Consider the following 15,487-nt stretch of genomic DNA (forward strand, 5'->3'; position numbering starts at 1 on the left):
AATAGTACCATGACATGATAGTACCATGACATGAATAGTACCATGACATGCAAGAACCTGGAAGTCTCCAGCTCAAACACACAGATTAAACTGAAACTAAAGGTGATTAAAACAACTCTAGGGGGGGTTATGGTAAGTGATTTTTCTTTTCAGACAGTCAACAAGAAATAGTAGCAGGAAATATGTAAATAGCACAGTGATGTAAATAGTACCATGGCATCTATTTAATAAACAGAGCAACAAAAAGGTCATGGGAGCTTACATTTGATGTCATTTTAATACCCTAATTCCAAAATGTTGTTGCCACCATATACTGCCTACATTAGCTGGGTAAGACTCAAGGTTACAGCTAGACACCTCTATCATTGGAGGACCAACAGGCTCATTTAGTCTTTAATCTGTTCTAATTTAGGAGGTAAATGTAGAGGCAAGCACAGCAACTGACCTTCATCCCCAGGCTCTCAAATTGACATCATGCCAGAGCTTCATTGGGATTTTCCACGCATAATAAATCCTGAACGCGAAAAGGGAAAGAGTGACAGATTGTTACTGTCAGGGCTCAAAATGATGTTGGATGAGTCCACTTGGTGGTAGGAAGGCAGGAAGAGGCCGGGCAGGACAGACGGGCTCATCAGAAACACCCGGCGCTGTTCTGTTCTTTTCTGTTCCGTTCCGCTACACCACATTGCTTCGCACCGCGGCCTGTTGGCAGAGAGCATGATGGGAGGGCAACCCAGGGGCATTAGTGTCTCCATAGAAGTGGATACAAATGAGAGACTTGAAAAGGTCTCATTGTATCAGAAATGGAAGCAGATCTGTGAAGGGCAACAACCCAACGGACTCTACACAGTTTACAAAGCATTAAGCATAACATCAGTTAGCTGCAAGAAATGTGGGCGTGTGCTATAATTCTTTGATCTGGTACACACTGTAGGTCATACCCACCCTTCTCCCCTCCCATCATGGATTCCTACTCTGTATGTGCATCTCTATGCCTATGGCTAGTTGTTCAGAATGATTGTGCAGACTGCATGTTAGGTATTCAGGATATACTGCACATGTAACTGTCGGTTGCCTGTCAGTACTTCCATCAATGGTGTTTATTTTGTCTTCATCACAGGGACTCCAACACCGACCATCACAGTAACACACAGGCCTGAGGAGGACACATTCGGGGTGAGTTTGAGAACCCTGTGGTGCTCAACTAAGTGGCTTTTCTAATCTAGTGGAGATACAGCCTGTATACACACCATCAACTTCTTCTTCTTCTTTTTCCTGGGAACAACAACTAAAAAGAGGCTTTAGTTTGAGCTATTTTAATCCGTTTCCTTTTCACTCCCTCGCCTTGTAGCTCGCTCCTATCTGCCTTTTCCTTTTTGGCCACTGTGTTTAACAACTTCTTAAAAATGTAATTTCGCTCATCTTTGTGCTGTAATTGACGAGATGGAGATTATTTCTTCATTTGAAGGTTTTAATGGGGAAGAGAGCAGTGACATGGGAGGGGAGACGACTTCCAATTGTTTGGAGGTCCTAATTATACCGTATGATGGTGTTTCTCTCTCATTTTGGGCTTCTCCTTTTTGATTTCTCTTTGTTTTGTTATTGCCAGTGGAGAATGTATAATGGCAGTTTTCAGTAAAACATTGCACTACTAATCCAGTTTTCACAAGCCCTGCATTTACTGTAGGCTTCATGACTGTTGGCTATTCAGTTTTTTGGAGGTAGATATCTTTATTGTGAGACTTACTCTCACTAAGCCCTGTCTTGACGTCTTCCAGGTGTCTATTGCTGTGGGCCTTGCTGGATTTGCCTGTGTCCTTCTCGTTGTCCTGTTTGTTCTCATCAACAAATATGGCCGACGTTCGAAGTTTGGAATGAAAGGTAAGATACACCCAGTGTTCTTCTGAAAGGAAGTGATCATTTAGACATTGTTTTCTTAGGTAGTGCCTCAGCTGCCAAAATGAGACATTACACAGACTTTGTGCTTGTTTATCCCTTTCAGGCCAAGTACATGGTTGTGTTGTCTTTCTGTGGCATCCACCTGTGATATTTAAATTCTTTCAGAATTTCTGAGGACCCTATTTTTCTCCAAAGCATTCCTCTCAACCACACCGTACCCCAAATCTATTGACACAACCTTAAAACCCCACCGCCCACTAGATTTAGATATTTACATCAACAATAATAACCTTCAATTGATTTATCCTATGAAAATAAACCAATAAATACATTTACTCAATAAAATTGTGTTTTTCAAATGAACTCTCAAAGATGTTAATATATTGGCTTATGATTATTACATTTTTCAGGGAGAGACCGCATTGCATTTCTCCTGGCGACCCCACTTGGGGTCATAACCCCGACCCCAATTGGGGTTGCGACCCTGACTTTGAATACCACTGCCATAAACTGTATGCACGGTCCACTTTCTCATCTGTATACAGCACACAACAGTATCGCTACTTACACTTTATTTGATCTAGTGCTTGTCTTGGTATGTGGGCCGGCAGGCGGAGGTGGGGGTAATGCTTGCCATATTGCAGATTTGATCCCTGTGAAGAATGAGTTTGCAGTAGTGTCAGTAATGCCAACCAATTCCAAATATGGCTCAGTGCAGCCTAAGCTTATATTTTTTGAATCACGTCCAAGCACTACTTATCAATGTCTTCTGGTGGCTGATGCAGCTGGTTCCGCTGTGTACCGTGTTGGGCTTGGTGCTTTCTCTGACTGCAGCAGGAGGGGGTGACGGTGATGCAGTAGTAGTAACCACCTCTCTCTCGGCTTCATGTCCCTTCCCCTGGAACAGCCATGTCTCAGGTCTTGGCTCTGCTGCTGTTATAAACTGTATGACAGTGTTTCAGGTAACACCTGCCGGCTTTGGCTGATGGTTGTGCATTGCCTGGTGCCATTGTGTGTAGACATAGCTTAGGGGGATTTATACAACCTCTCTCACTTTCCCCAGTCTCTGTCTGTCTCTGTGTGTCTCTGTGTGTCTCTGTCTGTCTCTGTGTGTCTCTGTGTGTCTCTGTCTGTCTCTGTGTGTCTCTGTGTGTCTCTGTGTGTCTCTGTGTGTCTCTGTGTGTCTCTCTAGTCTCTCTCTCTCTCTTTCTCTGTCTCTCTCTCTCTCTCTTTCTAGTCTCTGTCTCTGTCTCTGTCTCTGTCTCTGTCTCTGTCTCTGTCTCTGTCTCTGTCTCTGTCTCTGTCTCTGTCTCTCTCTCTCTCTCTCTCTCTCTCTGTGTCTCTCTTTCTCTAGTCTCTGTGTCTCTCTCTCTCGTCTCTCTCTCTCGTCTCTCGTCTCTCTCTCGTCTCTCTCTCGTCTCTCTCTCGTCTCTCTCTCGTCTCTCTCTCGTCTCTCTCTCGTCTCTCTCTCGTCTCTCTCGTCTCTCTCGTCTCTCTCTCTCTCTCTTTCTAGTCTCTGTCTCTGTCTCTGTCTCTGTCTCTGTCTCTGTCTCTGTCTCTGTCTCTCTCTCTCTCTCTCTGTGTCTCTCTTTCTCTAGTCTCTGTGTCTCTCTTTCTCTAGTCTCTGTGTCTCTCTCGTCTCTCGTCTCTCTCTCGTCTCTCTCTCGTCTCTCTCTCGTCTCTCTCTCGTCTCTCTCTCGTTTCTCTCTCTCTCTCTCTCTCTCTCTCTCTCTCTCTCTCTCTCTCTCTCTCTCTCTCTCTCTCTCTCTCTCTCTCTCTCTCTCTCTTAAGTCTCTCTCTTTCTCTAGTCTCTCTCTCCTCAGTCAGTCAGACTCTCCTCAGTCAGTCGGACTCTCCTCAGTCAGTCGGACTCTCCTCAGTCAGTCGGACTCTCCTCAGTCAGTCGGACTCTCCTCAGTCAGTCGGACTCTCCTCAGTTGGACTCTCTCTCTCCTACAGATAATGACATCACAGCTCACATTAGAATATTCCATGCATTGGACATTTGTGTGTAAGCATGTACCAATTATGGCATTGCTGCCACAATCACACACACATCAAAGGGATGTTTAATGCATTGCTTTTCTCCCTTACGTCCGTCTGGAGGCCTGTGGCATTGTATTTGTCTTTCATCATCAAGTGGAAAGTAATCAGTCCCTGTATCTGATGTTAACAACATTAGAGTACCCCCAGGCCTCCCAATGAAGCCTGTAGTTCTCTAATGAATGCATATACCGCTAGCTGACTGCTTGCCTTGGCACTTTGCCGTCTCCATTGACTTTCTCTTTTTCACTCCTGTTCCCACAGGGGACATTTTTTTCTCCTCCTCCAGGCTCCCCCCCCATCTCTTCCTCTTCCCCCTTCCTCTGTGTTTCCTCTCCCTCTGTTTGACAACAACAGAAAGCTCTATCAATCCTTTTTAACCAAGGTAATTCAGAGCAGATTAAGCTGATAACATCATCGGATGTGGAATTTAAAAAAAGTGAATGGAAGGAAGAGAGATTGAGATAGTTGCAGGCGTTGGAAGGCATAGTGCTGTCGGTAAAGGTACTGCAGGAGTGAGGGAGCAGCCGGTTCAACCCGTTCCGGCTGCTTTACTCTCCAGCTGTTTACATGCAGACACACAATGTCTCCTAGTTCCGCTGCTCTGCATGCATCCCCAGGCCTCGTTCTCTCTCGCACAGACACATCCTGGCTGCATTACAGTCCATTTGGCAACCGTGAGCAAAGGGGAGTCTTGAGGGTTCGCTTGGGTGTCATTTACCTTTAAATGGTTTGTCTGATTACGAGTCCTCATATGTCCCCGGTTAGCTGGGTCGTCTGATTGGGAGTCCTCATATGTCCCCGGTTAGCTGGGTCGTCTGATTGGGAGTCCTCATATGTCCCCGGTTAGCCGTGAGACGTGACTGCCAACAGCCCAGCACCATGCCACTCCCCCCTGTGTGAATACAGGGTATTAGAGAAAGGAAGGCAGGAACAGAATCCTCCATTCTCCCTGAGTCTCTGAGCATGTCTGCCATGTTGTTGTTACTATGGTGATTCTGGCTGATTGGCATGTGGTATTAGGACCTAGAAGGAGAGCAAGGAAGCTCACAAATGTGCTTTGGCGTGTTTTTTATGTCCTGGAATTAAGAAAGAGCCTTTGGAATGCCGACTGACTTCGGGAGGAGAATAGTCTGGCCATGAAAAGCATTCATTGTGTCACCCTTGAGAAGTTTTTCTTCTTCACCCTCCCCCCTCACAAACAGTGGTCCTTTCTGTTCCAGAGTCCTGCTAGAGTGTTGAGGAAACCTGTTTGTAGACAAAGTATTGAGACTTCATTTCCTTCTTTTGGTGGTGGTCCAGTGGAATGAATGAATGAGAGTTGTTCATGTGAAGTGAAGCGTTAATGACAGTAATCTACTCATGTGGTGACTGAAAGGCCGTCCCAGAGAAGCAACTGAAAGCTTGGCAAATACAACATCTTAACAACATTACAACCCAACACTGTTTTGCAAAGGAGTCCTTTTTTTTGCAGGTGTGTTTCTATGCCCACAGTTTGTATGGCGGTAAAGCAGCAATCTCTATTTGGTCTCGTGTGCTCTGTGTCTAGTTGTGTGGCTGGTCTTAGCTGAAAGGCCTGTTTGGTGTGAGCTGCTTGCCCATCCCATCTCATTCTTATCAGGACTCCCCCTGCATGGCAATGTAAGACCAGACCGCAGGGCATATTTAAAAAGACCCTGTCCTTTAAGTTGATTCTCATTCCACCGTGGTCCGCTCTCTCTCTAGTGTTAAACTTTCTGAGGGCTCACTGTGAGATCACATTATTACTGTCTTAAATCTGACAGCAGGACCTTCACACTGATAGGAGAGGACTTCTTACTTTGACTTTTTACTTACTTCAGAGAAGAAAGGTGTGCGTGCGTGCGTGCGTGCGTGTGTGTGTGTGTGTGCGTGTGTGTGTGTGTTTCTCGCACGAATGTACTGGTGAACTTGACAGCACACACAGGTGAGTCATCTGTCCCACACCCTTTATGTCCTGGGATAAATCTGACAAGGCCTTTTCCTCTGGACGTTTGTTTTACTGCCCCACTTTCATGGCTTTGACCAAGAGCATCATTCATCAATCAGACAGCCGTGCTGTAACTGACATTACTACATAAACTCACAGCACTGCTATGTGGACTGAACTGCTCCTGAACTGTACAGTGGATCTTTCTACACACAGACATCAGAGTGAGTATCTGATCTTCACAACACCTCTCAGGAGGAGGAATGACATTTAACATCAATGAAAAGATTTCACATTGTGTTACAATTCCACCACTTTAGAGAGCGTGGGTTTTAAATCAGGACATTTATTTTAAGCATGCAGAATTGATGCTCTGAAATACTGCTATTAGTTTCTCAGTCTTTGTCCTTTTTGAACGCTTAGGTAAAATGTAGATTGTTTTGTTTGGTAACAATGGCTATTCACTGAAGTTCTTACCTTCATTACTGCCACATTAACACCAACGTGTCGCATCAATAACATGCTAAAGCCTGTAATTCTTCAACAATGGAAATGTTGCTTTGCTCAATATATGCCAGCCAGAAAATGTTCAATATGCTAATGAGACTGTTGACCTCATTAGAAATATTAAAACACACTTGCTTGATTATCCCTCTCCAGTTAAATATGTTATTTATTTATTTATTCAATACTTGTGTTGTGGTTAAAAGGAAATCATCTAGCAATGCACATTTCCAAAGACCTTTTTTTCCACCTGGGCAAGAGCATCAAAACAACGCCGTTATTAAAGTCTACAATTGTTGCTGCAAATTGATAGGGACTGATTTCAAACAACTAGTGCCACCCCAGCATAAAGTATACTGAGGGTAGATACGTGGCACAATCAACTACACCAACCATTAAATGACAATCATTTAATACTCCATACAATCTATTTGAGTTGCATTCACTGTTGGTTTGGAGAATTACCACAGACTCCCCCACCTCTCTGAATTGCTTCTTGTCCATATTTATTTTGCCCGCGGGTTGAACCTGCAGAAGGGCTTCAGCTCTGGAGAGTGGTGCTGTAATACCCAGATTAAACTCCGGGCTGGCGCCGTGACATGTTGTACTCCGTCGGATTGATTTACTCACATCTCAGGCCTGAACGCTAGGCTACAGTACACTGCAGCACACCTTCTGGGTGATGTTTAGGTTTTCCTTCCTCCCCAGAGTGCTTGATTGATTTCTAAGCGCAGTTATCTGGTTATAATTACAGGTTTTGTGAGAGGCACAATGAACAAGAGATGGGGAGAGGGATGCCTTGAGTGGCCTCATTTGTTTCCATTGACAGAGTGGTAACCGGTGATCGATTGTAGATGCCAGGGCTGTAGCAACCACCTCCAACCTCTCTCTCCCTCTGTCTGTATGACTGTCTGAACAGCCTGGAGAGTCAAAGTGTTGTGCTGTAATGATTCACACTTTAGTGGCTGCTGGCTTCGCTATAACCTATTGGATTTTCATTTACAACTAGATAGTTGTGCGTAGCTGTGCTTTTTCTGTATAGAGTGTGATAGAAAAGTATGTTAATTATTGTGGATGTGGAATCACAATTCATGAGCTAGGTATTATGGTATGATTAATATATGCATGGGTCACGTGAACATGCTTTTCCTGAGCAGTCCATGTTATAGCACCATAGACCAAACGGATGCAAATATTCAGAGACCTTTATAACCTGTCATTTGCTCTAAAAGGCAACTAACTAAATGGATGAGAATATTTTATTACTGACAGGATGCACCAGGCCAGTTCGTGTTGTTACTGTAAATTTCCTTTGTGCCACTCAAGCCATCCCAGAACCACCCACCCCTGTGCCAATGTAATGTTTCTGGGTGCTGTTAAGGAGTCAGACCTTCTGCCTGTAGGGCATGCACAGATTCATCTGGTGATACGGAGTTTGAAAAGCTCCGAAAATGAGGCTTTTAAAGAAAACGGGCTCGGACAGTGGACAAATGATTTCATTAGGCATCTGTGAGTCCACTTCTTCCCACAACAAATTCCCTGCGAAAAGGGGAAATTTAATTTTCGTTCTGAAGCAATGGTCCTTTATCTATATTCAATCTTATTTGATGTCCAGACAGCTTTAAGTGATGTCTGACTTTAAAACCACAATATGTAATGTAATTTACCTTATGGGATTATTCATGAAATATGTTCAATTTGTTTAGAATAATGGAGATTATTAGAGGTCCAGCTTGCTCTTCTATAGTGGATCTGTTCTCAACAGATGGGGTCTTAGCAACCCAAACAGGGGTCTCCCTAGCTGCACACCATGAAATCCATGAATCCCAAAACCCACTGTATCCTACGACTAGTGGCCTGTGTGGGCCTGTCACTCAGTGTCACAGTGATTCGAGGCTGGTTGTACAGCATTTGATTGGAAGAAGTCACGATGGCTTTAACAGCGTTGTCTTTTGCCCCTGTTTATTCTGAGAGCACCCCCGAGCCCTCTTCACTGGACCCACTGCTGGGACAGAAGAGCACCTGTCTGCAGAGCGAGCTGGTGTGCGTGTCGGTGTACAGAAAGAGACAGGGCTGCTGGAGAGGGGAAGCGACTGGCGAAGGGAGCGAGACAGCGGATTAAGTCCTGACACTCATACTAGTGCAGTGTCTTGTCCATCGGTGACTAACTGAGCTTTTTCAGGCCTGAGTGCCCTGAGGCAACCCTGCCTCCATCCCTCCACCGTGCAGCCCAGCTCTTTGCTCCTGTCTGCTGTCGTTGTCCTCACTCTCTGGCCTCCCCCTTGACATCCCCCGTCCCATGTCTGTCACAAGGGTTTCCCTTTCTCTTTGCAACACTACCTGTGTACCGCCGAAGGGCGATTAGCACACACCAGTGAAGCAAAGTACATCATTCATGACTGGCTGGGTTTTGGCCACGCCACTGCAGAGTGAGGGGAACTGCTTAGAATGCTATCGTCCTACATCGCTGGAATACATGACTGTGGATTATTCAAACAGCTCTGTGTAAGGCATACCAATGATCCACTGGCTTGTGAAATACAACGAGAATATTTTTTTGTTACAAGTGTCACACACGTCATCTTAAACATGGCTATTAGCGTACAGACCTACATGCTGTTTCAAATGGCTATCATTGGTTTCATGCGGAGATAAAATGATAGAAGGTATTTGTATATTGTGCCTTTTTGCTTTATTCTCATGCTCATTGCTTAGTTATTTAGAATAAAGTTAACCCAGTACTCAAGCTAGGCACTAAGTCAAGTGATTTATTATATCCTATTTTAAGTCTGGCTTTGCCGACCTTCTCAGACTGTAGGAGGGTGGGTTTGTGGCAGGTATTTCCTTTGGAATACCTGTTTATACACCTGGCTTAAGGCAGCTTATCAGAGTTAAAGGTGGCATCCCCATCATCTCAACAACATGCCCTGGCAGTTTAAGCTTCCTTGAAATGGTTTAGAGGGGATTGAACAGTGCTGCCCTCTCTCTCCACCGTTGCCCCAGATCGTTCCCTCCCATCTGCCATCACTTTTCTGTGCCACGGATAAAAACAAAACAGGAGTCCTCAACACCCTCGTTACTTATTTATCCCAGTTAAAGATGCATGAGAGACGCCCTGGAGACGCTGGCCCTCCTCCACTGTCCCTGTCCTCAAAATAGCCGAGAGTAAAGTCAACTAGCTGAGGCACAGACCAACCAGGGCATTGCTCCATAATCACTAGAGCAGCAGACACAGGGCCATATGAAAAGAGGCCAGCGTTGAAGCTTTAGGGTCCTGCTCTGTTTGCTGGGTGGGAAGCAACTGCCAGCCCCCAGCAGACTGGCTGGGAATGTGTTGGCAGTGGTACCTCTGAAGCCTACCTGCCTACTCCATCCAAAACATACACTACCTCGCTACATCTCACTCAATCTATACAGCTTAATATAGCCCTGCCCGGATGCACATTCTGGAAATAGGACCTTAGCAAGAAAGAAAACCAGTATGTGGACTGCAGGGGAGGACGGCTCATGATAATGGCTGGAACAGAGTGAATGGAATGGCATCATGGAATGGAATGGCATCATGGAAACCATGTGTTTGGCGTATTTGATACTGTTCCACTCATTCCGCTCCAGTAATTCCCACGAGCCTGTCCTCCCCAATTAAGGTGCCACCAACCTCCTGTGGTGGACTGGAGAATGTGTGTTATTTTTTTACACACACACACAACTCCATACTGAGAACTCCGTACCACGGGAATAACATGTCATAGTATGCAGCAATACATGTTAATATGACATGATGGCTGGGCTCTCCAGTCACTTCAAAGTCTTTACACTCGGAAGAAGTGACAATGTAATGGTCATAGAAGAGGATTTAGCATTAATTCTCCGCCCCTTATTAGTGGTGTATTAGTCCATTTAACTCTCTAATGCTCCACACTGCATCCAATTCCAAATGAATTTAGTTCCCATCAAAGAAAGAGAATGATGTGCTTCACATACAGCAGACAAGGACCATGTGCCACAGGAGGTTGTTTTGCTGTGCACAAAGTCCTGGCTGGGTTTTCAACGACCTTGTCCTAGAGAAATATAGAATATACAGTAGTACAGTACAAAGCATAACATGGAAAACAGCCATGCCATTTCCCTGTAGGGAAACCAGCCAGGCTGGGTGTTCATTACCATTCAATTGCTCATTTAAAGATATACATAATTATGGACCTCCTTAAATGTATGTTTAAACACTTTCTCGTTCTGCAAAACAGCCATATAGTGCAGTATACCCAGTGCTCTAAAGACTGTTTCCCCTGGTCTGTTCTGAAAGGCAGCAGGATCTAGAAAGAGAACCTATGGGACAGAACATCAGTTCTGGAAATTCAAAGCTTTTAGTTGTTGTTGAATGTTTAACATCCAATATCTGGTTATGGTCAAATGTTTCATTTATTTAGCTGACGACGTATGAAGAAAGCATGTCTTTCACGCTAGGCATGAAGAAAGCACATAGTGAAGTCTATGAATTAAATATGGCTAACAGTCCGACCTCATTTGATTTTGTTGTTTTTGTCAGTTTAAGAGAGAAAGCGTTTTGCGCGAGGTGAAAGTTGCCAAGCGCATTTTCAATGGCACGCTAAAACCAAAACCCAGTCACTTTGAAACTGAAAATGGAACAAAACTATGGAAAATCAATTATAGAGTGATTCCCCTTGTTCTCAGCACCAAAGTAACAAAGTAAAAAGCTTTCTCTCTATTGGAAACATGTCCAGACGGAGTGAGAAGCTGAGAGCTTTAGATGCTCTTCAAACAGAGAAGGGAATAGACAGATGAAGGCCCTTGTCCCACACCACTCAGGCCTTCTCATCTAGCGAGATCTGAAGGACTCACTGTGGACATCTCCAAGTCAGACATGGGACACTCACATGGACTGGTCTTCATCACTGAGTGTTTGTCCGAAGACAACTTTGAACTGCTAATGGCGAAAGAGAAAAGTTGTGTTACATTTTCTTATTCATACTGGATCAGAGGTTATTCAGATTTTCTTGTGTTTGCTTTAAAATGGTCCCTTGGCTTTTCCCAGTCTTGCATTTCTGCAGCCACTTGCAACCAGTAGGGGAAATCAGAGTATTTAAAACAAATCATCAAATGATATATATAAATAAATAATGGGATGTATAGACATTATGGACAGTATATGGATAGAATATGTAATATATCTGAAGAATACGTAGGATAGAATAGCGTAGAGCAATAGTTAAATAGGATAGGCCTTGACTAGAATAGAGTATATACTGTACATACTGTATGAAGTGGGTAAAACATTATCAAAGCGACCAGTGTTCCAATATTAAAGTGACCAGTGTTCCATGGCTATTTACATAGGGCAGCAGCCTCTAAGGCGCATGGTTGAGTAACTGGGTGGTAGTCGGCTAGTAACTGTGACTAAAGTTTAGTGCAGGTTACTGGGCGGAGGCCGGCTAGTGGTGACTATTTTACAGTCTGATTGTCTGGAGATACAGTATAAGCTGTTTTTCAGTCTCTCGGTCCCACCTGTACTGACCTCACCTTCTGAATGGTAGCGGGGTGAACAGGCTGTGGCTCAAGTTGCTGAGGTCCTTGATGATCTTTTTGACCTTCCTGTAACACCGGGTGATGTAGATGTCCTGGAGGGTAGGTAGTGTGCCCCCGGTGATGCGTTGTGAAGACCGCATCACCCTCTGGAGAGCCCTGCGGTTGTGGACGGTGCAGTTGCCACACCAGGCGGTGATACAGCCCGACAGGATGCTCTCAATGCTGCATCTGTAGAGGTTTGTGAGGATTTTAGGTGACTAGCCACATTTCTTCAGCCTCCTAAGGTTGAAGAGGCGCTATTGTGCCTTCTTCACCACACTGTCTGAGGTTGGACCATTTCAGATTGTCAGTGATGTGTACGCCAAGGAACTTGAAGATTTTCACCTTCTCCACTGCGGCCCTATTGATGTGGATGGGGGCATGCTCTCTCTGTTGTCTCCTGAAGTCCACGACCAGCTCCTTCATTTTGTTGATGTTGAGGGAGAGGTTATTTTCCTGGCAACACTCCACCAGGGCCCTCACCTCCGCTCTGTAGTCTCATCATTGTTGGTTACCAGGCCTACCACTGTTGTGTCGTTTGCAAACTTGATGATTGAGTTGGAGACATACATGGCCACACAGTCATGGGTGAACTGGCAGTAGACAGGAGGGGGTTGAGCAAGCACTCTTGTAGGGCCCCTGTGTTGAGGATCAGAGTAGTGGAGGTGTTGTTTCCTACCTTCACCACTTGGGGGTGGCCCGTCAGGAAGTCCAGGACCCAGTTGCACATGGCAGGGTTCAGACCCAGGGCCCCAAGCTTAATGATGAGCTTGGAAGGGTACTATGGTGTTGAATGCTGAGCTATAGTCAATGAACAGCATTCTTACATAGGTATTCCTCTTATCCAGATGTGGTAGGGCAGTGTGCAGTGTGATGGCGATTGCGTCATCCGTGTATCTGTTGGGGCGGTATGCAAATTGCAGTGGTCTAGGATGTCGAGTAAGGTGATATAATTCTTAACTAGCCTCTCAAAGCACTTCATGATGACAGAAGTGAGTGCTACGGGGTGATAGTAATTTACATTAGTTCAGTTACCTTCACTTTCTTGGGTACAGGAACAATGGTGGACATCTTAAAGCAAGTGGGGACAGCAGACTGAGATAGAGAAATATTGAATATGTCCGTAAACACTCCAGCCAGCTGGTCTGCACATGCTCTGAGGACATGGCCGTCTTGGCCAGCAGCCTTGTGAGGGTTAATACGTTTAAATGTCTTATTCAAGTCGGCCACGGAGAACGAGAGCTCACAGTCATTGGAAGCAGCGGTGGCTCTCGCCAGCGTTTAGTTTGTCCGGTAGCAAGACGTTGGTGTCCGCAACATGGCTGGTTTTCCCTTTAAATTCCCTGATTTTCTGGGGTCCCTGCCACATACATCTTCTGTTGGAGACGTTGAATTGCGACTCCACTTCGTCTCTGTACTGACGTTTTGTCTGTTTGATTGCCTTACGGAGGGCATAAGTGGACTGTTTGTACTTGACCATATTCCTTACCACCGTGCTGTGGTTAAATGAAGTGGTGTATGCTTTCAGTTTTGCTCGAATGGTGCCATCTATCCACGGTTTTTGGTTTGGATAGGTTTTAAGAACAACCAAATTACTGTAATTCATGCAGATAGGATCCAAACACTGGATACTAAATAAAAGTGAATATCTGTGATCACTCACTCAGAGAGTGAGTTCTGAAACCAGATGGTTGTTATGTCTAACTGGATCAGTTCCAATTCACTGTTAAAATGATACAGCCAAAAAAACAAATGTTCTGCGATACCTCCTATGAAGTAATGTAGCTTGACGGTTTATTTTGTTTGACCTAAACAGGTGAGTGAGTCTGTACACAGGATTTCTGTGGGACACAAGTTTAAAATGTAACAGAAGTTCATCAAGCATCCCCCTTTGATTTAAAACATTGTTTTGCAGTTCTGATGAATAAATCTCAGCTCTTCATAAAAATGTCAAAATCTTTAATGTAAATGTATATTTTCTTCAGTTTATCATACCACGGTCATCAACAATTCAGGAATTTTAACCACTTCTTAAAATGGCTATACTTCTTTAACTTCAAAGTTCATTGGATTACACATAATTTAAAAACACATTTCATAGAGAATGTAACAAACTGGACTCTACGTAGTAACTTACTTTGAAGAGATGGTGATTGGGTCTAAATAGGTGTTTGGTCGTCTAAATTCAGTGTTCTTTAACTGCCATTTCCCGAAATTCAGACTCTTCCCACGAACCAACTCATTTTCCACAACTTCAGAAGCATCTACATTTACCAAGAGCAGCAGCTCTCGGGGAACCGTGTGTGTGTGGGGGGGGTATCTTGGAGGGCTGGCGGCCTAGCGGTTGGAATCTTGGGCCAGTGGCTGATGGGTCGCTGGTTCTGGTCCCCGTTTTTGACCTGGTTGGAGATCTGTCGACGTGCCCTTGAGCAGGACGTTGACCCTGGTTGCTTCTGTGGGTCGCTCTGCATAGGAGTCTGTTAGATAACTAATGTGATGTACTGTAGATGTTGAGCGGCTGCACTGCAAGGAGATTGGATGTTTTAAAAATTCAATAAAAAAAAATATTTTTTAAGACTTGCCCAGAGGGAATTGCTGATATGTTGCGAATGTTTTATTCTAGATGACATTTTCCAAACATGCATTTATGTCTTTTAGTGTTTTACAAATAGAAATAAAGATGAAAAAAGGTATTTACTTATCCACAATCTGCTCTGAGTAAGTCCAGTCCTGGGGTGTCTTAACAAAATGATACCAACATATGATTTAACCCATTTAATCCCATCAATCCCATCAAAAACACTTTTACACTTTACAGGCTCTAGAGAATTTAAAGTTGTACATATCAACAAATAAGTCTTATATTATGCCTTATTAAGATGTCTAGTGTGATTTAAAGAAGTTTCATATGATTTCTCAAAATGGCCACAAGACCAGATGTTCATTTCGGTAATGGGTCTGGATTGATGTCTATTGACCATTCAAATCCTTAATACAATATAATAAAAATGTCATACAAAAAAGTATTATGTTTGCATCTACACTGAACAAAAATAAAACGCAACATGTAAAGTGTTGGTCCCATGTTTCATGAGCTGAAATAAAAGATCCCAGAAATGTTCTATGTGCACAAAAAAAAGCTTATTTCTCTCAAATGATGTGCACAAATATGTATGCATCCCTGTTAGTGAACATTTCTCTTTTCTCAAGATAATCCATCCACCTGACAGGTGTGGCACATCAAAAAGCTAATTAAACAGCATGATCATTACACAGGTGCACCTACTGGGGACAATAAAGGGCCACTCTAAAATGTGCAGTTTTGTCACACAACACAATGACACAGATGTCTCAAGTTTTGAAGTTTCGAGTGCAATTGGCATACTGACTGCAGGAATGTCCACCAGAGCCTTTGCAGGGAAATGTAATGTTAATTTCTCTACCAAAAGCCGCCGTCAATGTTGTTTAAGAGAATTTGGCAGTATGTCCAACCTATCTCACAACCAT

General features: G+C 44.1%; 1 protein-coding gene across 8 annotated transcripts in view; it reads left to right on the forward strand.

Moving 5' to 3' along the window:
* Positions 1-15,487, forward strand: part of ntrk3a (neurotrophic tyrosine kinase, receptor, type 3a) — a 286,833-nt gene that overhangs the window by 169,540 nt on the left and 101,806 nt on the right. For all 8 annotated transcript variants that reach the window (XR_006839310.1, XM_046353608.1, XM_046353618.1 and 5 more), the window contains 2 exons: positions 1,121-1,176; positions 1,779-1,881. Coding sequence is in view for 7 of the 8 variants with exons in the window: in XM_046353608.1 (XP_046209564.1) it covers positions 1,121-1,176; positions 1,779-1,881 (159 nt within the window). In the remaining variant the exon portion in view is untranslated. The remainder of the gene's footprint in view (positions 1-1,120; positions 1,177-1,778; positions 1,882-15,487) is intronic.

Source organism: Oncorhynchus gorbuscha, linkage group LG01, assembly GCF_021184085.1.
Source record: "Oncorhynchus gorbuscha isolate QuinsamMale2020 ecotype Even-year linkage group LG01, OgorEven_v1.0, whole genome shotgun sequence".
NCBI classification, from domain to species: Eukaryota; Metazoa; Chordata; class Actinopteri; order Salmoniformes; family Salmonidae; genus Oncorhynchus; species Oncorhynchus gorbuscha.